Source organism: Colias eurytheme, chromosome 13 (assembly GCF_061535395.1).
Source record: "Colias eurytheme isolate Ceu_HAF_F1 chromosome 13, ilColEury1 Martin Lab GWU primary, whole genome shotgun sequence".
In the NCBI taxonomy this organism is placed as follows: domain Eukaryota; kingdom Metazoa; phylum Arthropoda; class Insecta; order Lepidoptera; family Pieridae; genus Colias; species Colias eurytheme.
The window spans coordinates 125,474-150,014 of record NC_142992.1 but is presented as its reverse complement, the minus strand read 5'-3'; the positions used below and the strand labels follow the sequence as shown (position 1 = coordinate 150,014).

The 24,541-nt window shown below is 36.4% G+C and overlaps 1 protein-coding gene across 1 annotated transcript; it reads left to right on the top strand.

Moving 5' to 3' along the window:
* Positions 1 to 15,270: 15,270 nt before the first annotated feature.
* On the top strand, positions 15,271 to 18,290 carry LOC149903156 (uncharacterized). Its single transcript, XM_090108495.1, has one exon. It carries the CDS (start codon positions 15,402 to 15,404, stop codon positions 18,288 to 18,290), a length of 2,889 nt encoding a protein of 962 aa, XP_089964621.1. The 5' UTR covers positions 15,271 to 15,401.
* Positions 18,291 to 24,541: the final 6,251 nt, after the last annotated feature.

Genomic DNA, 24,541 nt, shown 5'->3' with positions numbered 1-24,541 from the left:
CTAAATTATATTCGGCTTTCAAAGTAAAGGTCTAGCAAGAAAATTTACCAAAACTAAAAAAAAAAAAGTGTAAACTTAATTCCAAAACGCTTGTATAATTAATTCTATTTTGTAGAAGATTGGTACAAGGCTCTACTGTCTGTTGGCGTAGCTTGCTACGACGCTACGAGACGCTACGAACACACATCATTATCATTTAACTTTTGAAATATTATAATGTATCTTTAGATACTAATGGTAAGATCTGGATTCATTTCTCTCTTCTCGAAGCTTTCGTAAAACTACCAACATGAAATTAAGAAATATTACAATATATACATTTATATAAAAAGTGTAAGTACTTAAATAGTAAATTTTTCAAATATACATTTTAAATAAGCTTTCATTCAAGTATCAAAGTCACCTTATCTAAAATTTATGAAGGTCGAATTCCACACACCCCAGATGCACATACACACTGATCTGCAATGAAGAAAGTAAATTAAACAAATTCCTTTACAATTGCAAACCACGAAATACAAAGGACCATAATACATTTGGACGTTAAATAAGATTGTGACACTTAAACTAATAAATTCATTAGTTAGTAGCAAACCCCAGCAATTAGCTTGAACGTTGTCACATATCACGTAATTTTACATTCGTTCAGTTTGTAAAATTAATAAACACGGTGACTCACGAAGTAAATGCAATCAGCTGTTTCATTATTAATTGGCTATAAATGAGGGAAATGACGATTAGATTCATAGATTTCAGATGAATATTTTAAGATCATTTTTATTAGTTTACATGTGAAGTTTTAAACGTACGTAGTCGTAGAAGATAAATTCAACAAGTCTTGGTATATGAATGAATTGTTCAATTATTTTTAAAGTAGGTAAATAATTTAGTAGAAATTATTTCCTCTGCTAAAACATTTAAATACCTACACGACATAACATAATACTTAATGTCAAAAATAATGTATCGATATTGTAAACTACTAATTCATTTCCATAATATGCGATTTTTTTTCACATTCACAAAGCTTTTTTCTAATGTTCTTTATCATACAATCTTTTAACTGCCCGAAACAGTACATTCACGAATTACAAAATTGTAAAAACTTCATTAACGAGTTGTAAAAATAATTCGTTTGATGAGAAATGTGTTATGAGATGTAATCTCCGTCCAAAATAGCGCAGAGAGAAATAACTGTGACTCATTGCAACTTAATATTAACGACGGATAAATTATTATCCAGTTTGTCGTTAAAATATTTATTTACTTTGTACGTTGAAATTATTTGAAATGTTAAAGAAATCTCTACTTTTTGAGAAAAAGTTGTGGTAGAAAGTATCCGATTCTCGCTTGATATTGATGAAGCAAAGGGTGAATGAATTCAGAAAATAATATGGATATTGAATATAGTACCTACAAGTGTTATATATATTTTTAATTTAGTCCTTTCTTATATACTCGAAATCTTACTAACAATTCTATGGCTGTCCAAAGTAAGAGTTATTTCCTTTAGGTAAGCTTTTGGAAAGTAATATTCGCTTGCTTAGATATTGACTAAATATGGAGTTCTAACTTATAACGATTAGTGATGTTCAATTGCTTAGTTCAATTGTATACAGTATAATAAGCAGAAACTTTATTATTTATAAGATTTTATAGCAATAGAAAAATAGCCGATTTTCGACCAAGTTATATTTGTTTACCGAATTACAGCAAAATCCAGAACTTAAAACAACAAAATATATTCATCTTCATTACTAACATACACAATAATACGATCCATCGAATGAGCATTTTCTGTGCAATGCATTAAAGCAAAATGTATTTCAAATTCTCCAGCATTTCGCATGAGAATTCGGATCATCAAACGTGTAACAGAAAGTATACTCTAGTTAGACGTGGAGTGACATACAACTCTTGAATCCTTGAAAACGTAGAGAATACAACGAAAATAACAAGATATAAATTTCTTGAAATAGACACGAGATCGCCGGTAACTGTCGTAGGAAAAACTTTGCACGAAGCCGCCATGAAGCGCTCTTGTGCCGCATTTTATTTCTGTTGCGACAATTTATTTTTAATCTGTGTTGTTCTTATCTTTAGCTAAGAGTAATAGACACCATGACTGTTTAAATTCTATTGTAATTGGCCGTTTAAATGGATGTTTGATGCTCTGTTATGTAATATTTGGATAGATTAACTAATCTGTTCTCAAAGATCGGTTGTGTGAAATTCATCACAAACTTATGAATTGTGGAAATGTTTTCCAGTCTTAAACTACCCATGCATAAGCAAATAGTAAACTTGTTTACCTGCTATAATTCATAATGATCATCATGAGTCCAAATATGTTTGCACGTCAGATATTTCATTTAAAAAAGAATCCAAACCAATAGTGATACTTTCGCAGCTTTCGGCTGCTATTGAAATTAAGAAATCCGAATTTTTTAAGCTATTGCATAGCTTCTATCGCGGGCCTTGAGCGCGGGGACCGAATCCAGAAATTCCGTAACGAAAAAACCTCACGCTCCCCACTCCGACGGACACGGAGGTGTGGCTTGAAGCATGCTATGTAATAGCTTTACCGCGGCAGTCCCCGAGTGACACACGTCGTTTTTTTTCAAAAAAAAAAAATATATTGAGCCTTTAACAGTCTGAAGTCGAACTTTAACATTAATTATTTCGAATCAATTTAGATTTCAACGAAGCAAAGTATACACGGCCAAATTATATGTCACATTCAAAATATTAATGTCAAACTTCATTTTCGCAAACTAGATTATCTTTTTTTTCTTATTTAAGAAGGAAGGTATATTTTTGTGGAATCGAACTCCCGTGCCGGCAGTTGGCTCGCTGCCAAAAAACATTTACAAATCATATTTGAGACTACACACACTGACACCGAATATTTATTTTAATAAATAAAAAATTGATATTGTTAACGCTATTGCAGTTAAATATATCTTCAACTTCAAATCTTTTCAACGGGTATCTAACGGTACCTAGGTAGGTACGAGGTAATGAAAATTGTGTTCCTCCATGGTGATATTACATCTTCCATATTTTACAACATTCTTCATGTATATCTGAAGGTAGGTATTGAGAATCAGTGGATATTGAAGATGAAAATCGATGGAGGGTTGTCGCGTAAGAACCACAGGACAGTTCTTTGGTATATTATGATGTAGTTAGTTACCTATGTAAAATTAAAATGTAACTAATAAATAAATAACAATTAAATTTAACTATTATTTTTTTACTAGCTATGCTCTGCGGTATTACCCGCAGTGCGCTGTTGGTCTTAGCGTGATGATATATATATATAGCCTTCCTCGATAAATGGGCTATCCAATACCGAAACAATTTTTAAAATCGGACCAGTAGTTCCCGAGATTAGCGCGTTCAAACTAACAAACAAAATCTTCAGCTTTATAATATTAGTATAGATTGAAAACTCGGTGAACTTACAGATTTTGTACTGTCTTAGCGCCAACTGTCAAGCGCGTGAAGTATAAACATTCTTATTTTTTTACTTCTTGGTGCAGATTACTTCATAAGATCCTTATATAGCTTCTATCGCGGACCTTAAGCGCGGGGACAAACAGAATAATAAATTAGAAGTAGAAAATCGGTCCGGCTATTCATGCTGTGGCTAAAAGTAGGTCATAAGTAGTCCTTTTACAATGCTTTTACATTACTTTTCTTTTAAAGGTACGTTCAAATAACATATTTTACTAAAAAGAAAAATGAACTGAGAGCAAACAGTTCGTAGCATTTAAAGCAATAAAAGCTATTTATCTTAAATTGTGAAAGATAAAAATAGATTCACAGCTGATGGGATCGGAGCGAGTTCGAACTGAGCTGGGTTACGTTGTGAAATCATCGAGATATATGTACTATGTGTGAAATAGCTTTACATGAGGAAATTATTTACATTTGTCACACATTTTTTTTTCAGAACAATTACAATTCATTTATTCTCTTAACTTTTTTTTTTTTTTTTTTTTTTTTTTTTTTATTCAAAAACTGTTCAGGCATTTGACCGCGATCTCGCCTGATGTTAAGCGCAAATGCGGTCCATTTGGTTAGCATGCCTGATCAGAGAGGTATAGCCTATTCACTCTTTTCTTAAATAAATCCAAATTGTACTCATTGGGAAACACAGCAGGAGGAAGGGAATTCCACTCCTTCGCAGTTTTGATGAGAAAAGTGTTTTGATAACGCTTGGTGCGCACTCGAGGGATGTCAACCACGAAGGGGTGGAAACCGGCCGTTCGTCGCGAAGTTCTTAAGTGGAAAGGAGAAGGCGGTACAAGGCTGTGCAGCTCGGATCCGCATTCGCCGAAGTGAAGCCTATAGAAGACCGATAGGCAAGCTATTTTTCTTCGGTGCTCAAGAGTAAGGAGCTTCTTCTTTAGCAGACTTGGATCTCCTATAAGTTTTTTCGCGCGCTTTTCCATCGAATCTAGGGCCCCTAGATGAGTTTTGGCAGCACCTGCCCATATATGACTGCAGTACTCGACACACGACCGCACTTGGGCTTGGTATAATCTGAGAAGTTGGTCAGGTGTGAAATATCGTCTTACTTTAGCCAAAATGCCGAGCTTTTTTGCAGCCAATTGGGCTTTTGACTCGATGAACTGCTTGAAGTTGAGGTCCGATGATACTGTGACACCAAGCAACTGCAGACTGTCGGACACTTCAATTGGCACACCGCGAAAAGTTGGAGTAAGATGGAGTGAACTCTTTTTCGCTGTGAATAAGCAAGCTTGTGTTTTGGACGCATTGAATTTTACTAGGTTGGCATCACCCCACTCTGATATAACCTGTAATGTGTTGTTTAAGCGCTGAATCATCGCACCTCTTTCAGACGTTATCGAATCCTTCGTCGCTGCTGCACTAGATAGGTATCTTTCAACAACGGTACTGTCGTCAGCGTACCCAAAGATGTTAGGCCCAAGCATATCATTAATATGCAATAAGAAAAGCGTTGCAGAAAGAACAGACCCCTGAGGAACACCCGCGTTTATATCCAGGGGGTCAGACTTGCATCCGTCGATAACCACTTGGATGTATCGCTCACTCAGGAAGTCGGCTATCCAAGTGCAGAGGGCGGGGGGTATTCCGTATGAAGGAAGCTTACTTAAGAGGCCAGCGTGCCAGACTTTATCGAAAGCCTTCGATATATCAAGGGAGACAGCAAGTGCCTCCCCGTGATTTTCGATGGCTTCTCCCCAAATATGTGTAGCGTGAACCAAGAGATCGCCAGTCGACCTGTTCCTTCGAAAGCCGTATTGCCGGTCATTAAGAACGTCATTGATCTCAAGGTACGCGAGGAGCCGATAATTCAATACACGCTCCATAATCTTGCAGAGTATGGAGGTTATTGAGATCGGTCGATAGTTTGTGGGGTCTGCACGGCTGCCTTTTTTAGGCACAGGTTGCACGTTTGCAAGCTTCCAGGACTTAGGAACTTTTCCTGATTCAAGAGACAGCCGAAATAAGCGCGTTAAAACAGGAGATAGTTCGGGTGCGCACGCCCTTAGGACCACTGCTGGAATACCATCCGGTCCACTTGCTTTGTTCACGTCAAGACCACGCATAACATTCAAAACATCCCTTTGCCTAATTCGTATAGCAGGCATATCTGAGCCACAGTGAGGAATTGAGGGAGGTGTTATATTCGAGGAATCAAGACGTGAATTATCAGCAAAGAGCGTAGCAAATGTGTCAGCTTTCTCTTTAGCAGTATGAGCAAGTGATCCATCTGGTCTCAACAGTGGTGGGAGTGAGGAACGGGAAAAGTTTGACTCAACTACTTTCGCAAGCGACCAAAAAGCCTTACTACCAGCAGGATAAGATGAGAGTTTGTTTCCAATACTGCGAATGTGTTGGAACCTTGCCTTTCTGAGAGATTTTTTGCATGACTTGGCGGCTTTGTTAAATGCTTTCTTTTTTTCACCTAAATCTGAGGCTTTATGAATTCGAGCATCGACCCAGGCACGATATGCAGTTTGCTTACTCTTTTCAGCTGCGGCACATTCCGCGTTGAACCAGGGTCGAGCTTTTGCATCGATGTTAACGTCATAAAAGGGGATAAAAAACTCCATACCTTGACGAATAACATCAGTGACACTATTCGCACAGTTTGAGGGATCTTTGGATGCAAAACAAACCTGCCGCCAAGGATAGGAAGAGAAAAAGTTACGCATCTCATCCCAGTCCGCTAATTTGTATCTCCAAACTCGTCTCTTTCCCTTAGTTGTGAAGTCTGGAGGAGAGTAAGTTGAGACAGTTTTTACTAAACAGTGGTCGGAGGTACCGAGCGGAGCTGAAACCTCTACCGTATAGCGGTCTGGGTCAGTAGTAAGTAGCAGATCCAAGCAGTTAGCTGTATGGCCTATAATATCCGGTATACGAGTTGCCTCTTTGACCAACTGGGAGAGGTTATAAGAAGTTGCGAAGTTAAAGGCCTCTCTCCCAGCATGATCTGTCTTCAGGAAGGGGAATAACCATTCGCTGTGGCAAGCGTTAAAGTCCCCTAAAACGACGATTTGAGCGCTGGGAAACCGGAATTGGGCCTCGTCTATTGACTCACTCAGATAGTTGAAGAGCCTAGTAGTCTCCACATCACCGCTGTGCGACCGGTAAACACTGGCGTAAATAATTTTTTCCAATTTAGTTTCCACTATGAGCCAAAGAACGGAGAAGTTTGGATCTTCAAGATAAGGAAGACGTTGAGCACAGATATCGTCGCGAACATACACGCAGGTACCGGCTTTTGGTAGGAACTTATGTTCAAGAAGGTATCCAGGATACCCGAGGTATGACGCGTCTGCAGGACAACTAATCTGCGTCTCCGTAAGGAAAAATAAGTGGGGCTTTTCTGTCTCAAGGTGATGGTGGACTGGTAGGATATTAGAGTGCAGACCCCGGATATTAGAAAGGTGCACATTAAGCGAGAGGAAGTGCTGCCGCTGTATATACTTGTTTCTTTTATGACTTTTTTTCATGGTTGCTATTTGAAGTGTGATTTGTGAATAGGCAGAAACAATTAGCAGATAGACGAGGCTAAGTGTCAAAAGCAACCTAAAAAACATCAGGTGCTACACTAGTGGATACCTAGTTTGGAGACCGCGGGGACGCCCGAAACCCCCTGGATATCGCCAACGGGTCCTCTCGTCCGGTCGCCAACCGGCACGTTGGAGCCAATCCAGGATTATGCGCAGGCGGCGGGGCAGCCTTTCACGAGTGGCTAACCCGCTACTTGGGCCCCCTACAACCTGCGGTCGGCCAGCGGAGAACCGTTTCTTCGGATCCCGCTACCCTCCAAGACTAGGTGTCCGGTGCAGAAACACTAATGCATAGGGATCTGCTCATTGACACAGGGCAACTGTCTAGACCTAATTGCTTCAATACGGGCTTCACCTGGCATCATGCCGGAACACGACGAATCGCTTGGCGACATGGCTTTGCCAGGTGGGTGGTAACTAGCCAGGACAACTGTCTCCCACCAGAAAAGTTACGGTTACTCATTTAGCACTACCCAGGGGACACGTGTAGGGACTCATGAGTTTCTTCCTACGGACGCGAGTAACATTGTCCCCCAAACTTTAAATTGTAACTATAAATGAAATAATTTAAATATTATTCATAATGATTACCTCGAAAACAATAATTGATATCATAGCATCATTTATTTATTTATTTATATTAGACTACTAAGTAACTTATGTAGTGGGTAACCTATGTAACTACCCTCTGTTGATTGAAACGACTCACAACACTTCCTAAGTAAAAATCCGTCCATCTGCAGCATCGCAGATGGCAGTCGGGTAAAAAAAAATTTTCTTTTGACCATACTAGTTTTATAAAATCTTAAATATGTGTTCCTTTAAGGCTTAAATAAAAATATAATATTTAATTGCAGTAGAATATTATAGGATTTGATATAGATAGAATCAGGGGCGTAGCTACCGCCGTATCTGCCGTATCAATTATGCCCCCTTGGCGCGGGGGCCCCCAACGTGCGCTTTTGTGAGAAATCTTTACCCTTCCTAAGGGCCCCCAAACAAATTTTTATACGGGGCCCCGCCAAGGCACGCTACGCTTCTGGATAGAATAGAAATTATAAGTATATTAATGTTGGTAGGGAAAAATCTATAATATAATGGATCTTTATAAAAATTATTTTACGCATACGAAACATGAAACATTTTACGGCGTCATTTTCCTACGTTTTGACTATTAAACCCCTCGTCACCTGCTTCATGAGATGTTTTATAGTTTACGGTAGATATTTTTAACTATCACGCATAAATAATGGTTGTAATAGAAGCCTCAGTGTCGAAAGATCGACGGACAGACATCTATAAATAATTATGAAAAGTTTGTTTGTTTGAACACGCCAATCTCAGAAACTACTTAACTGATTTTAAAAAATCTTTTACTTTTGGATATATTATATGTGATCTGTAAGTTTTATTATAATATTATGTACCACGGCGAAGCCGGAGCGGACGCTGAATTTATTACGAATCCTACTTTATCTTGTGGATAATATGTAGGTATGTAGTGCTATCCAAGAGGGAGGCTAGGGAGTTGTACTTAGACCTTTTTCAGACATAAGTCCTTCACAACGAAAATGCTACTCAGTCAATACAGCTGTTGTAATAGCACCTAAGGTACCCACTTAGTTGTGAAGGCAAAAAAATACTTAGTAAATTCGCTACGAGTAGGTACCTATGTTACCTAGTAACATACCTACTCGTAGCTATAAGAAATTAATAACAAGTGAACCAATGTTGTTCTATAAATGAATTAATGAATGAATTTACAGGAAGTAATAGGGTAAGACAGCCACCAAGCCCTTAGGACCTAGGGCACTAATTATTCTAGACATTTAGAGCTCCCATATCTCCTAGCAACGCAGCGTTGGACTCTCAACAAAAATCTGGCGTCACGAGCGGATGCCAAGAATTCGCCTGTTAAGTTTGTCGGACGATGTTATTTCTGACGTACTCCTTATTGATAGCGTGTAATTGATCGCTATTTATTTCATTTGTTTTTCTCGTAAACATATGATCGCGGTGAGTCTCCGCGCTCGTGTAAACTACGCAAAATTGTATGGTTCGCTCCAGTAATTACCTACAGTTTTGATATTGTTACTAAATACTATGTTATTATTTTATATGTGTCAGTGACTTTTTAAACATATTTTGTCTTTACAAAATAGTATTTAGCATAATTAAAAGTCGTAAAAGTAGATTTGGGTCTTTGTTTAATGTTTTATCACATTGTTTTCCCCTAAAGATCTGAAATAGATTGTCATGAATTTTTTCGTAGTGTAATAAACGCAGCTCGGTAAACTACATTGTTTTATTTAGTTTCATCCCTTGATCAATGAGCTTTACCTTCATAAATAAAATAAAACGTAACACCATATATACTTAGCATTACTTCAGGCGATATTTATGCTTATAAATTTATTTATTTGTTACAAAGGATAGCCAAAAATAATTGTTAACACTTATTAAAGACATACAAAGAGAATACAATTTAACATATCAAGTGCAACAATTAATTATAGGCTAACACCATATGGTTTTAAAAAAACGGTTATGAACATAAAAAATAACACATTTAGTAGATAGTTACGCTGAAAATATACCTTTGCGATTGAAAAATATCTATAAGTTGAAAGAAAATCTTATTGTCACAGTTAGGTACTAGTCTTCCGCATTTTATAGCTTTCCTTGATATTCTATCTCACAAACTCGTAGCTAATGTCGTCAACAAATCTAAAAATAAGAACACAAAACATCATTTTTTATAATTTGGAACAAAAGTGCTTTTCATAAAGACACAGTGTATATTCTATCGCCGACATCTGGTTGAATCTGCAATTTTTTTTTATTCAATGAACGCGCTATATAATAATAGCAAATTCGACCAGATGACTGCGATATATCCACAGGTTTACAGTATCCTAACAGTTAAGGTTTCCTGTTCATTCCACATCTATCATCAAACCAATGAAAGTTGCATATCTCTCGATGCGACAATTGCTCAAATGATTTGGTTCGTAATGTTTGAACGGGCGCGATGATTGCATTGACGCAAAAGACATAATTAGGCAGATTCCTTTCATCCCGGAAGATGGATGACGGCTCTACCTGAATGGACAATGTAAATGTTGGCAATCGTTTCACTCATAATTGTGTATTATTTATATAGTTTGTACATATGTAAATGTAAATACACACATACAACCTATATAAATAATGTATTTACATATGTAAATACACACATACAAACACAAGAGTATATACTCTGGGAATGAAATAGGTGGATGAGATAAATTTAATTTGTATTTAACTAAAATTTTCAAACGTTCTATCATGAATTATAATTAAAATATCAATTAATAAGTGTGTCATAACGAATTGTGAAAGTACCTACTACATGACTAAATTTGGTAGGTATGAGAAGTTAAAATAACATGATTGGACATTCTAGATGCCTTAAACTCGAACGCATCGAAACATAATATTATTATGTTAGTAAGATGACAGATTTCACGTATCTAACTAGTAGATTATTCACGTATTATTCTTATCACCTTTAAACTTAATAATTAACAGTAAAATCATAATCTTTTTAACTACGAACGTTTGAACGATTAGCACCTCGCAAATCAATTGAGATAAAACTATTCATTTTATTATTACATATAATTAAATCGTATCTAGGTTAAGTGTTCTGTTTAATTTCAATTTATAGATTTCAAGGAGCTTCACTGAGAGTTTATTATCCATTTGCTCTTTAATGATTATAGTTGTTGAACGATACTTTAATTTTGGTTGAAATTATTATCGTATAGGTAGGTAATGGAAATGATTTCGAAGAATAGGGAAGTTGGTTTGTATAGCTAATACTTAGTAGGTATTTTTGCATATGCGGAATTATTGTTTATCAAATATATCAGTGACATAACATTTTATGAATATGAACGAAAAATATTTGAACCTATTATATGTAGTATTCATTATAATAGATGTTTAAAATAAAAATTATCATAATAAGATATTACATGCTCATGACATTTATCATCACGTTACATGTAATTATTACCTACATGTTGGCTTGCTTCGCATATAAACAAGCTGAATACAAAACTTTTAATAAGCTTCTAAAGCATCTATTTAAGAGATTGGAAATACCCAACCCTACTGCATTATTGCACCTAGACTTTCCCAACACTACACCTTTACCCTATAAATTCCGGGAGCACGTTAAAAAGAGCAATAGCGAAGATTACGCAAATGTCAGCATCCGCCGATAGCGGAATGTCGACCCACATCGCTTTGTTCCGCAAATAGCGAGCGGCCCGCGCCGGATTTAGCTAGGCTCGTCTTATCAACTGACTCATGCCTTATCAACTTATGGATTAAGTTTTTGAACTTAGAGAAAGTTCAAATTCTAATGAATATGTGGATTTTTAAACTTTTTTAGTAAAATGACGTTTAGACAAGACTATTCGACTTCTATTTAGTCTTAAAAGTCGTCATTATTCTAGTATGTGGGAGTCAAGCACGCTTCGGCCACAGAGCCAGATTGCATCACAGAAAAGCAGCGTGATATAGTATCATGCGAATTCTACTGTTTCGTTATGGTCCGGGAGCCAGCAGCAGATTTTATGACCAAGTTCCTCTCAAGCGGTAATTAGTAAAATGCATCAAAGTATAGTATTATGAAGCCTCGTGAAAGTCAGCTGGAGCTCGGTTGGGGGGAAGAGCGGTTGTAGCCTCCCGTATCAGCTGACGGTTTTTCCACCAAGATACAGCCAGCTGACATATATATTTATCCACAGTTACATATAAGCTATCATCAGGTAAATTTTTGTTTGAGAGGAAATAACGGAAAATAAATTTTTCTTTAAATTTAACTTTCATGTTCGAGACACCAGCTGACGTATAATACACCATGTTGTAACCAGCTGACTATTTTTTTTCGTTGAGATATTGGGTTAGCTACAATTTGACAAATTTTTAGCTGAGAGGAAATGAATGAATGAATGTATTTTTTTCCTATGTGCGTGGGAGGCTACAACCGCTCACCCCCCCAACCGAGCGCCAGCTGACGTTCACGAGGCTTTATAATACTATACTCTCATGCGTCTGACGAATTATCTCTTGAGAGGAAATAGTTAACCAAATTTGCACCTGGCTCCCTAACCATTAGGTGATTGGGGAGCCAGCGGTCCGTGAGCCAGTGCAAATGTTCATGGCAGTGGTGGCGCTAACCATCAGGGGGCCTCCAGCTCCTTTGCCAACAATTACCCTGTTATCTATTTTCCTGCAACGTATCCATACTAATATTATAAATGCGAAAGTAACTCTGTCTGTCTGTCTGTTACTCAATTACGCCTAAACTACTGAACCAATTTGCATGAAATTTGGTATGGAGATATTTTGATACCCGAGAAAGGACATAGGCTACCTTTTATTGCGAAATATGTACCACGGGCGAAGCCGGGGCGGACCTCTAGTATACAATATTTTTAACTATACACTGATATGGCTACTACTTTTATCATTTTCCCTTGTTTGCTTTCCCTTTATATTATCTGTTGCCTTAAATATTTATCGTTAGTCTCTCGTATTTATAACAATATGTTTATTTAAAATACTAGTGAATACCTACTTGGGGGTCTGCCATACATACACTCGTGAAAAGTCAACATAGCAAATTTCAAATTTATTGCACAATATTTTTTACTAAATTCATTATTCAGATATATATATAAGTATATAACTACTTGATTTTTTTCTATTATAGCGCTTACATTGGAGAAAATATAATATTCAACTGCATCTTTTAGCGGTCGTCCTGACAGTAGAGATAAATTAAAAAATATTAAAGCAAATTTTATTTCAAAAATTTTAATTGCAGGTATTTAATATTTTACGTCTGTTAGGTAGAGTTTGGTGACAAACACCGTGACACAAAGATTTTATAATATGACATAACCTCAGAAGATAACCATGATATAGAATAATAAGCATTGAATTATGATTATGATTAGCATTGAAATGAAAAATATACCTATGTATGTTCCAGCCTTGATGTTAATATAAATAGAAAAATATTTTACTACGAACGAAGCGAATAGCAAATAGAAATAATATAATTTTTTGGTTATTTATAAACATAAATAACATTTATAATTTGGATAGATGTTTTTTAAACAACATTTTTAGATGTTATGTAAACAATATCTCAGTATACAGTGTGGAAATTTTCGATAGGCCCTGGAGGGAAAGTACTTGAAATACTGAAGAAAGCAAATTTTGCTGAAAGGAAACATTCCTTTATTTTTAAAAAGGAATAGAACTGCATTCAAAGATTTTCGAAAATTCACTTGCATCGACCGGGAATCGAACCGATCGTCCGTTCCGGCTTCGCCCGAGATACATGACGTTTTCTCACCATAAGAAAGTTGCATTTGCAGATTTGCTTATAGCAACACATTTGGCGTTACATTTTTATATAGTTATGTCACAGGGATTATATTCGGCAACATCTTCTCGCGACTCTATCCATCAAATAAGAATTTTTCTACTCGAATATTTGATTGATTCTACCTTCTAAGTAGACTGTAGTTTCTAGAGGCAGATTATCTAAATTTATAAATTTAGGTTTCAACTCGCAAGCAAGCTTCAGGTCCTAGTTAAAAGTTACGATCCTGGTGATAGTAAAATCAAATAGGTACCTAATTGTTTCTCCTATCACAAATACGTTAGAAATACGTGCAAACCATAAATACTACCTAGTTACCAGGTTATTCATTCATAATGCCACATCCTGTATGCATGAATTATTTTGGAAATAATAGAAACATTTTTATTTTCTTCATTATTCGGGCTGCAATACTCCGAAAGAAATTGCAAATATGTTTAGGGATCACTTTAAGGTATCATCACCTTTGGGACCTTCCAAGCAAATGTTTAGCCTTGATAAAGATCTAAACAATGATCTTATTACTTTTTCAGCTAAACAGGTGGCGAGTGTCATAAATAAGATGACGAGAGGTAAATCACCGGGCTATGATAGCCTCAGTGTGGAGCATTTGAGATATGCAGATGTGCACTTGCCCCGAGTGCTTGCTAAGTTTTACTCTCTTTGTGTAAGTCATTCTTATATTCCCGCTGAGATGATGAGAACTATTGTGGTCCCTATTGTCAAAAACAAAACTGGCAATATTTCGGATAGGTCAAATTACAGACCAATATCACTGGCCACCATAGCAGCTAAGGTTTTGGATAGTTTGTTTGATAAATGTCTTGGCGAAGCGCTGAACCTGGATGATGCCCAATTCGGCTTTCAACCAGGTCTATCAACAGAAAGTGCGATACTCTGCCTAAAACAAACTATTCAATACTATACTAGCAGAAGAACCCCAGTGTACGCCTGCTTTCTCGATCTTTCTAAGGCTTTTGACCTTGTATCTTATGATATACTGTGGGAAAAGATGGAGAAGGCGGGAGTACAAAGGGAGTTGATAAGTGTACTGCAATTTTGGTATGCAAATCAAGTGAACAATGTTAGGTGGGGGACAGAGTTATCCGATTCACATAGGTTGGAGTGTGGCGTGAGGCAGGGAGGTTTAACCTCGCCGAAGCTTTTCAACCTATATGTAAATGAACTCATATTAGAGCTCAGGAAAAAGGGAGGCTGTTGGATAGATGGTGTATGCGTTAATAACATCAGCTACGCAGATGATATGGTCCTGTTAGGACCCACTGCAGGTTCCATTAGAGAACTACTGAATTCCTGCCAGGAGTATGCTGCCAAGCATGGCTTATCATATAATGTCGCAAAAAGTGTTTATATGATCTTTGGAGTCCCCCGAAAGCACATTGGTTACGAACCCGTAGTCAACTTAAACCAAATAGCATTAAAGAGGGTAAAACAGTTTAAGTATCGCGGACACTGTGTTTCGGAGGACTTGAATGATCAAGTTGACATTGAGCGTGAGAGGAGATCCCTGGCGGCGAAATGTAATATGCTGGCCCACAGGTTCGCCCGATGTAGCAAAGAGGCAAAAATAACTCTATTCAAAGCCTATTGCCAAAACTTCTACATGGGAAGCCTGTGGTTCAAGTACTCAAAAAAGAGTATGTGTTATGATACTTACGACGCATTTTTATTTCAAGCCACAAGCATCGTTCAAAACCAACCTTTATTGCAATAAAATATGGTCCATAATCGAGCCGGATAAGTTGCAGTGAGCAAATAGTTTGCAATATTGTGAATGTGAAAACAACAAGTCATCGCGCGACTGATTCATACAATTGAAGTTATAAGTTTTAACAACAAAATTATTTACAAAAGTAATTATGTCGTCGGTTGAACAATTATTAGAACAACTGGAGGATTGTGCTACTTTGATTAAAAAGGCTTTAATAAATCACAAAAAAGCCCCAAAAGCTAGATTAACAAAGGGATATTTGAAAGTGAGATCTCAAGTTGTAGACGATTATTGGTCAGCGTTTAAGGGTCTTCATGGATCTCTTCTAAAGTTAGTACCGCAACAGGAAAGGAAAACATTACCATACTTCGTAAATGAAGAATATGAATTGTGCGAAGAACAATACATTTTGTTGAAGACAGAATTAACGGATTTGTTGGAATCGAGTTCAAGTACTTCGACGGCCGTAGCGGATTGTAAAGGAGAAGTGCAGTGGGTTGCGTCGGAAGCTAAATTACCTAGAATGGATTTACCAACATTTTCGGGTTGTTATGAAAATTGGCAAGTTTTTGAGGACTGTTTTATAACATTAATACATAATAATACCCATCTAAATAATTTTCAAAAACTACATTATTTAAAATTGTGTCTAACAGGCGAAGCTAGTGCTACATTGAAGCATTATCAAACTACTGAAAACAATTATATTCCAGCTTGGGATACGCTCAAAAAACGTTATAGTCATAAGCGACTAATATTAAATGCATATTTAAAAAAGTTATTTATGCAAAAAAAGGTTCAAATTCAGTCTTCAAGTCAGTTAAAATCATTTATCGATGTAACTAAAGAATGTATTATTGGTTTAAAAAATATAGGGATTTGCACGGAGTCTTGGGATCCAATTTTGTTGTTTATTTCGTCTCAAAAATTAGACCACGAAACGCATAAAGAATGGGAAGATTACGTTAGTTCAACTCTTAACTTAACATCTGATGTATTTCCTACTTTCAATAATTTGGTTACGTTCTTAGAAGGAAGAATTCATGCTTTAGAGTTAACAACGACAGGCAATAGAACTTTAAAAGAACGCTCATATCATGTCGCGAATATTAATGATAAAATTTGTATTTTTTGTAACAAAGATAATCATATTCTTAGTCATTGTAAGGAATACGGGAAACTACAACCGAAAGAACGCAGCGCCTTCGCAAAATTAAAAGGTTTATATTATAATTGTTTAGTACCGGGCCATACACTTATATATTGTAATCACAAGGCATCGTGCAGAATATGTGGTAAACGACATCATTCCCTCCTTCATGAACCTGGAAAGAAAAGCTTTACTCAAGAAGAAAATCAAAACTCGACACAATTATCTTTGCATACTAATGTAGAAGAACAACATGAAGAAGATGACATTTTAGAAGAGATCAATGGTAGCGATGCTACAATAACTTCACACATGGCTACACAACCATCTACGGCGTTACTCGCAACTGCTATTTTACCTGTCAAGGGGACGTCAGGACAAGTATTATATTTACGTGCTCTGATCGATCAAGGCTCTCAGGCGACGTTTATAAGTGAAAGAGCAGCTCAACACATAAAGGCAAAAAGGTTGCCTGTCAATGGAACAATATCAGGTGTTGGGTCCACATTAACAAGAACAAATCATATGATTCAACTTGAACTTGGTTCAAGGTATGATGATCAACTTAATCTGAAGGTTAATGCGTATGTTATATCTACCAGACTTACAACACAACTTCCAAATAAGTTAATACCAATTGGTGATTGGCCGCACATTCAGGGCTTAAATTTAGCAGATCCAAGTTTCAACAAGCCCGGGAAGATAGATTTATTATTGGGAGTCGAAGTTTACGCACAAATTATGCTAGGAGAATTAATTAAGGGTCCACCAAACACTCCTTGCGCTCAGAATACAATGTTAGGTTGGATTATATTTGGAAAAACAAACACACAATACGAAAACAATAACGTTATTTCTCTTCATTGTCTAGATGTCAAGATAGATGAAATGATGAAACTACTGTGGGAACTAGAACCAATAACTAAACGTGAATTAACACCCGAAGAAAGACGCTGTGAAGAAATTTATTCATCAACACATTCGAGAACTAAAGATGGAACATATATAGTGAAGTTGCCTTTGAAAAGAGACCCACCTATGGTAGTTCAAGGGAGAACAAGAGAAATAGCTTTAAAGAGACTAGAATATTTAGAGAAGCGCTTTGAAAAGAATAAAGAGTTGAAGGATGATTATGCTAAGGTGATTCAAGAATACCTCGAATTGAATCATTTAGAAGAAGTTTCCGAGGACGATAAAGATACGGCAGCTGTCTATCTTCCACACCATGCGGTCGTGAGAACAGACAAGGATACTACTAAAACAAGAGTAGTTTTCGACGCGTCATGTAAAGGTTTGAATAATGTGTCCCTTAACGACGACTTGATGGTGGGACCGACATTGCAAGAAGATTTAAGGTACCTAATTATGCGTTGGAGATTGAAACCAATTTGTTTTGTTGCCGACATAGAGAAAATGTACAGAGCAGTTATTGTTGAGCGTGGCCATCAAGATAATCAAAGAATACTGTGGCGAAATAATCCAAGTGATGAGGTTCGAGACTATAGACTGCTGCGAGTAACCTTTGGCACCGCATCCGCACCATTCTTGGCCATTCGAACTTTGCATCAGGTAGCTAATGATGAAGGTAGAAATTATGATATCGAGTCAAAAATAATTAAGGAAGATTTTTTTGTAGATGATTTGATTTCTGGACGAGACACGGTGGACGAAGCTGTAGATTCTGCAAACAAAATAACACAAATATTAAATAATGGTGGCTTTTTGATCAAGAAGTGGTCATCAAACAGTGAATCGTTTTTACAACAATTGAAACCACTTCAAATTAATTCTGAAACAAATATAGATATAAAAACTGAAGGAATAATTAAAACCTTGGGACTTACCTGGAATCGGATCCACGATGAATTAAGATCAATTAAAATTTAAAACTACACCTGAAAAACTAACTAAAAGGATAATATTAGCCGAAGCACAAAAATTATTCGATCCTCTTGGCTTTTTGGCTCCGACAATAATTCCTGCAAAAATAATTATCCAAAAACTCTGGGTTCAAGGCGTTGCTTGGGACGAAGAGACATCACCTGAAATAAAAAAGGAATGGTTAATATTAAGAAAAGGATTAGAAAAGGTTAATGAAGTGAAAATAAAAAGATGGTTACATACATTTAAGGATTCGATGAATACTATCACTGTTCATGGATTTTGTGACGCTTCTACGGTGGCCTACGCAGCAGCTGTGTATTTGAGAGTAATAATGAATGATAAACAAATACACACCGGGTTGATAGCAGCAAAGGCAAGAGTCGCTCCAGTTAAACCAGTTTCTTTGCCAAGATTGGAACTTTGTGGAGCTGTAATTCTTTCTAGGCTACTTAAACAAGTTCAAGAAGCACTTAGAATATCTAACAATCAAATTTTTGCATGGACAGACTCAAAGATAGTTATGGCATGGTTAACAGGTGACCCAGCTCGTTGGAATGTTTTTGTGAGCAATCGAGTAGTTGAGATAATAGATAATATAGGGAATAAAAAATGGCATCACGTAACATCGGAAAATAATCCTGCGGATATAGCAAGCAGAGGAGAAAACTTACCTGATCTAATTAAAAATAAATTATGGTGGAATGGGCCAAAATGGCTTCATACTGATGATATTCCCTTTGCAAAGGGTAATCCAGATTCAACGGACTTAGAAAGAAAGAATACTATTATGCTAAATTTAAAAATCGAGGATACAATTAAAAATACGCTAAAATTCGAAATATTTGATTCTTTACAGGAAATGCTACGAGTGATAGTGTATGTTTTAAGATTTTTGAATTACAAAAGGGGACAAATTACAACTGATAAAGGCATTAAGGTAATAGAAATGGAAGATGCATTAAAAAGAATAATAAAAATAGAACAAAGAAAGGATTTTGCAGAAGAAATAGAAAGGTTGAAGAATAAAAGAAATTTAAGCAAAAACAGCAAACTCCTTTCTCTGAATCCAATATTAGATGAGGCTCACATTCTCAGGGTGGGCGGTAGAATAAGACACGCGAACATACCTTTAGATTCGAAACACCCGATGATTCTTAGTTCCGAAAGCGATTTGGCCACGTTAATCATCGCAGATGCGCACAAGAAAACATTGCATGGGGGTTTGGAACTCACGTTAAACTATTTAAGAGCTCGTTTTTGGATTCTGAGGGTGAAGTCAACAGTCAAAAAATATATACATAAATGTATAATATGCGCTAAACTTAAAGCGAGTAGTAGTTGTCAACTTATGGGAGACTTACCTAAAGCACGAGTCACTCCAGCACGACCCTTCATAAATTCTGGTGTTGACTTTGCAGGTCCCTATGATATATTAATGACTAGAGCACGAGGTGTGAAAACTACAAAGGCATATATTTCTATTTTTGTATGTATGTGCACAAAGGCCATACATATAGAATTAGTAGGCGATCTGTCCTCACAATCGTTTATAGGTGCTTTCAGACGATTTGTAGCACGACGAGGCAGGTGCACAGATATTTGGAGTGATCAGGGAAGAAATTTTGTTGGAGCTAACAAGGAATTAGTAGAAGCATGGTCACAGGCTGGTCTCAATTTCAAGGACAACATAGCAGACATTCTAGCACAAGAGGGTACACAGTGGCATTTTATTCCCGCCTACAGTCCTAATTTTGGAGGTCTTTGGGAGGCGGGAGTGAAATCAATGAAATACCATCTCAAAAGAATATTAAACACAAATGTAACATTTGAAGAGATGACTACAATTTTGTGTGAAATTGAAGCTTGTTTAAATTCACGTCCACTGTGTTCAAAGGCTAGTAATGATATTGATGATGTAGATGTGCTCACACCTGGACATTTCCTAATTGGTGAAGCTCCAATTACTATCCCAACTCCAACCTTGTCAAATTTACAGACAAATTATTTATCACGATGGCAGCACACGCAAAAACTAGTACAAACCTTCTGGTATCGCTGGCAGTCGGAATATTTAACTCGACAGCAACAAAGACCAAAATGGCAAACAAAACAATCTGAAATGGACATAGGAGATGTGGTTGTGATAAAAGAAGATAATTTACCACCCAGTAAATGGGCCCTTGGTCGCATTGTTGAGAAACATCCTGGAGAAGATGGTATTTGTCGAGTGTATAGCATTAAATATCGCGGTAAAATAATAAAACGTTCCGTTACTAAGTTATGCCAATTATCAATTAAATAAACAGTTAATGAATAACTTATATATAATAAGTTTGTTTATGTTTAATTGAACTTACCTTACCTATTGTATTGTTTTGCATTGTAAGTTTTGTGTTAAAACCCGTTTTGGTGGGCGGCATGTTATGATACAATTTTATGATTGTAAAGTGTAATTAGGTCAGTAGCAAATAAACGATCGTCTTGAGAGAACGCATTTTTATTTCAAGCCACAAGCATCGTTCAAAACCAACCTTTATTGCAATAACAGTATGAATGCATTACGGGTGCAATATAATAATGGGTTTAGGATGCTGATGGGCTTGCCGAGGCATTGTTCAGCGTCTGAAATGTTTGCGCAGGCTCACACTAATGATTTTCATGCCATTTTGCGAAAAAAGACAGCTTCAATACTCCAACGGTTACGTGCAAGTCCCAACGAAATACTAAATACATTATCGCAAAAAATAGACTCACCAATACACGAACATTTTATTAATGTGTTGGTAAGACGTGAAGTTTTTTAAATTGTATACCTAATAATTTGTTTTTTTAGATTAATTATTTATTGCGTATTTTAATTTTAATTTTTATTTTTTGTTTAATTTTTCTGTGATTTTATGTATGTTTCATTGATTATTATTATTAGTGACATGTCAATTTTATAATTTGTATTTTTAGATTAATTATTTATTGCGTAGTTTAATTTTAATTTTAAGTTTTATTTAATTTTTCTGTGATTTTATGTATTGATTATTATTATTTGTGACATGTCAATTTTATATTTTATGATTGTGAGCTTAATTTTATATGTGTATTAGTGATTTTTGTGTATTGTATGTAAAATGAGTCTCTGTTACTCTTAAATAAAGAATTTATTATTATTATTATTATGTCTCTCTCCATAATACACGGGTACCACCAGAAGGAAGATACCCGGTCCTTTGGAAGGCTTACGTGGGGACACAGGTCCAACACGCAGAGGCCCTTTAGAGAATTTAATGTGTTGTGGGACACCAGCCGCAGCCTGCCCATGACTGCACTATAGAGATACAGCCCTGGGCAGTCCGCGGCCAATGTAGGACTATTGCAGAAAAATGGAAATGAACAAAACTGGGTTATGGAAGGGGGTGTTAGATGGACTGGTATATTGGTTCTATGGGGACTATGGACGTCTGCCTTTTCAATATTAAAAATTGAAAATAATGGCAGACGGTGACTCGCCAGTTCGGTCGATGGGCTCCCAAAAAGGTTACCGAGAATGGCAACAAGGGGGCAAAATCAGCTAAACGGCTAGGGGTGTAGAGAGGTGCGGCACCGGTTTCACCATCACGGGCCTTAGGGCCCGGAGCGGGTTTCCCCGCTATTACGCCATTAGACACTTCCACCCCCGAGCATATAGCTCTGGCGGCTCCACTCTGGACGGCCAACAAAGGCAAGCCAGAGGTGGGGGATCCTGAACCTCGTCATTGTTCACTCCGAACTGCCACTGGGACAGTCCAGAGGTGAGGACAGGGGCTTCCCCCGGGAGCGCTCGGTTCCCGCGGGGTCGCTACTCCCCGACACCTCGCCACAAGGTGCCCTGCGGGGTGACTGACTGCACGGTTGGGATATCTATTGTAGATATGCCAACCGGGGGCGATGGGGTCGTCACATCCCTACGCCTTATTATTATATTATTATTGGAGCTAGAGGATCTAATGTCTGAAAAGATATTTAACTGACAGCGTGAATCAGCAGGCCCTCTTTCAACAACACTGACCGTATCCATAAACAACTTAGCGAGCGGAAGCTTTCCGATGCCTGATATTTTAAATTGTAAAACATTTTGATTAGTTTACGTAAAGTTACAAGTATCTAGTTCAAGGTCTAGACTGAAATGTTATAGTCATAGAATTATATTGCTTTTATAGTAACTTAATACCCTATAGGCTATAGTTATCAACAGAATAAAAATTTTGTAAAATATAAAAATCACTCGTTTCCCATAAAAATAATCAAAATGCCTGAATACATACGCCATCTAAACTAAGACAAATTTAGACAACTAAATTCTCATTAAACAATTTTTGAAAAAATATCACGTCATATCATCACGTCCTATGCAGTAGACAAAAAGACGGGTTGCACTCTGGGAGTGCCGGCAGAAGTGAAAACTTGATTATTAACGTTCACATGGAATTTAGGGGATAAAAAAAATCCGTCTTACGCTTTTTCAATCAGGCCACGTGTCCTGACGCGAGTTTAAGATTTTATACCCAACGCCGCTAAAGAAGTTTTCACTTCAAAAACAATTTTTATCGTAAATTATATTTTATCCGTATTGGGAATCGAACTGACGTTATTTAACCAATACATCTGAAACTTAGATAAATGCCAAATACATTTGTCTATGTCCCCATGCCCCAAGTGTCCAGCTCGGTCCCGTCTCGAGGAACAAATGACTCAGTTAATTTCAAACAACGAAGAAACCCAATATGCATCGCAACTGCTCGCCTTGCCAAATCTATTCTTGCAAACAGGTGATCATTCACAACCGACTATCAACTTTTTCACATTGTAATAAAGATGAAAATACTCTGAAACCATCAACTATGGAGTATAATTAAAATTTCAGTTTAAACTAATACATCTAAGGTCTATTTTATATTGGCGTTAAAATCAAAGACTGATTTAATGACATACACGTTAGTGGTGTATCGGTTAATCGAATGTCAAAGTTTATATTTGGATATTTCAATATAGTTATAATAAATCTGTAACTAGTAAACTACTGAAGATGAAAAACTATTTTAAAAATTATTTTAGGGTTCAATAGTACACAAACACGCAAAGCTTTTTATTCAGAGATCAAAGTGTGCATTAAGAAAAATATCTACTTATTTATCGTATATTTTAATTGAAACAAATGTGGCACAGCTACATTACTTACTAAATATTGCATATCACGGAACCCCATATTATTATAAGAAAATATTAGCACTCGGCTGAAATAAATTTATGCTGGCCAAGCTATACATAAAAGTATAATATTTTTTTATGAATGATGAGAATATACATATATTATTATCTACATTTATATCAAGCTTAATTCATTATAGTTTATACTGCGCTAATCTTGATAATTTAATGTTTCAGATTCAATCATTTTTTAATTTTTAGTACCTACTTAACTGTTTATTTTGAGTACCTACCTGATAATTCAAAAGCGCTTCTAAAAGCGAAATATCTTCGAACTAGATAGTTGAATTAAAAAATGTTTGAGCTTATTCATACATATTCACATAAACATCTGAAAGGATAAAAAATGTCTATACTCGGTCATTCTATAAATAAATTCAGCGATTGAGACGTCTCTGCCCCAAATCTGTCAAACTGACACATTTACGGAAATCTGAAAGCGCCATCTGTGTCAACGACTTGTAACTAACCAGTGGCTTTTTGTAAAATCACTAAGGAGACGCAATTAGACCGTGCTAATTATAGTAAATATAGATTTGTTCATCATGTGATAACATTTCTTGGTAGAAAATATACAGTATGCAATATCTATGTTAAAAGGTTGTTATGAAGTTTGATAAAAAAGTACTTAAGTATTCTTGAATTGATTAACTTTACAGCAGTTTACATGACTTAACTGATATTCAATGTTTACTAAATAATATTTAGAAAATTGTCCGGCTCCACACATCTAAAAGACTTTATTTATTTATTTCATTTGTTTCAGATTAATTAAATAGCCATATATTTGTTAGTAAAATGGCCTCTAGTAGGCATCATTTATATACCCGTTCCCGTGGGATTTCAGGGATACAACCTATCCTATGTGCTAATCCTAGTTACCCTCTGTATGTGTGTTAAATTTCATTGTAATCGGTTCATTAGTATTTGCGTGAAAGAGTAACAAACATACACATACACATCAATCCACACAAACTTTCGCATTTATAATATTAGTAGGATAGTAGGATTGTCTG

Bases quoted from the DNA above. Each gene is read 5' to 3' on its own strand.
- LOC149903156 (XM_090108495.1), top strand. From the start codon at position 15,402: ATGTCGTCGGTTGAACAATTATTAGAACAACTGGAGGATTGTGCTACT.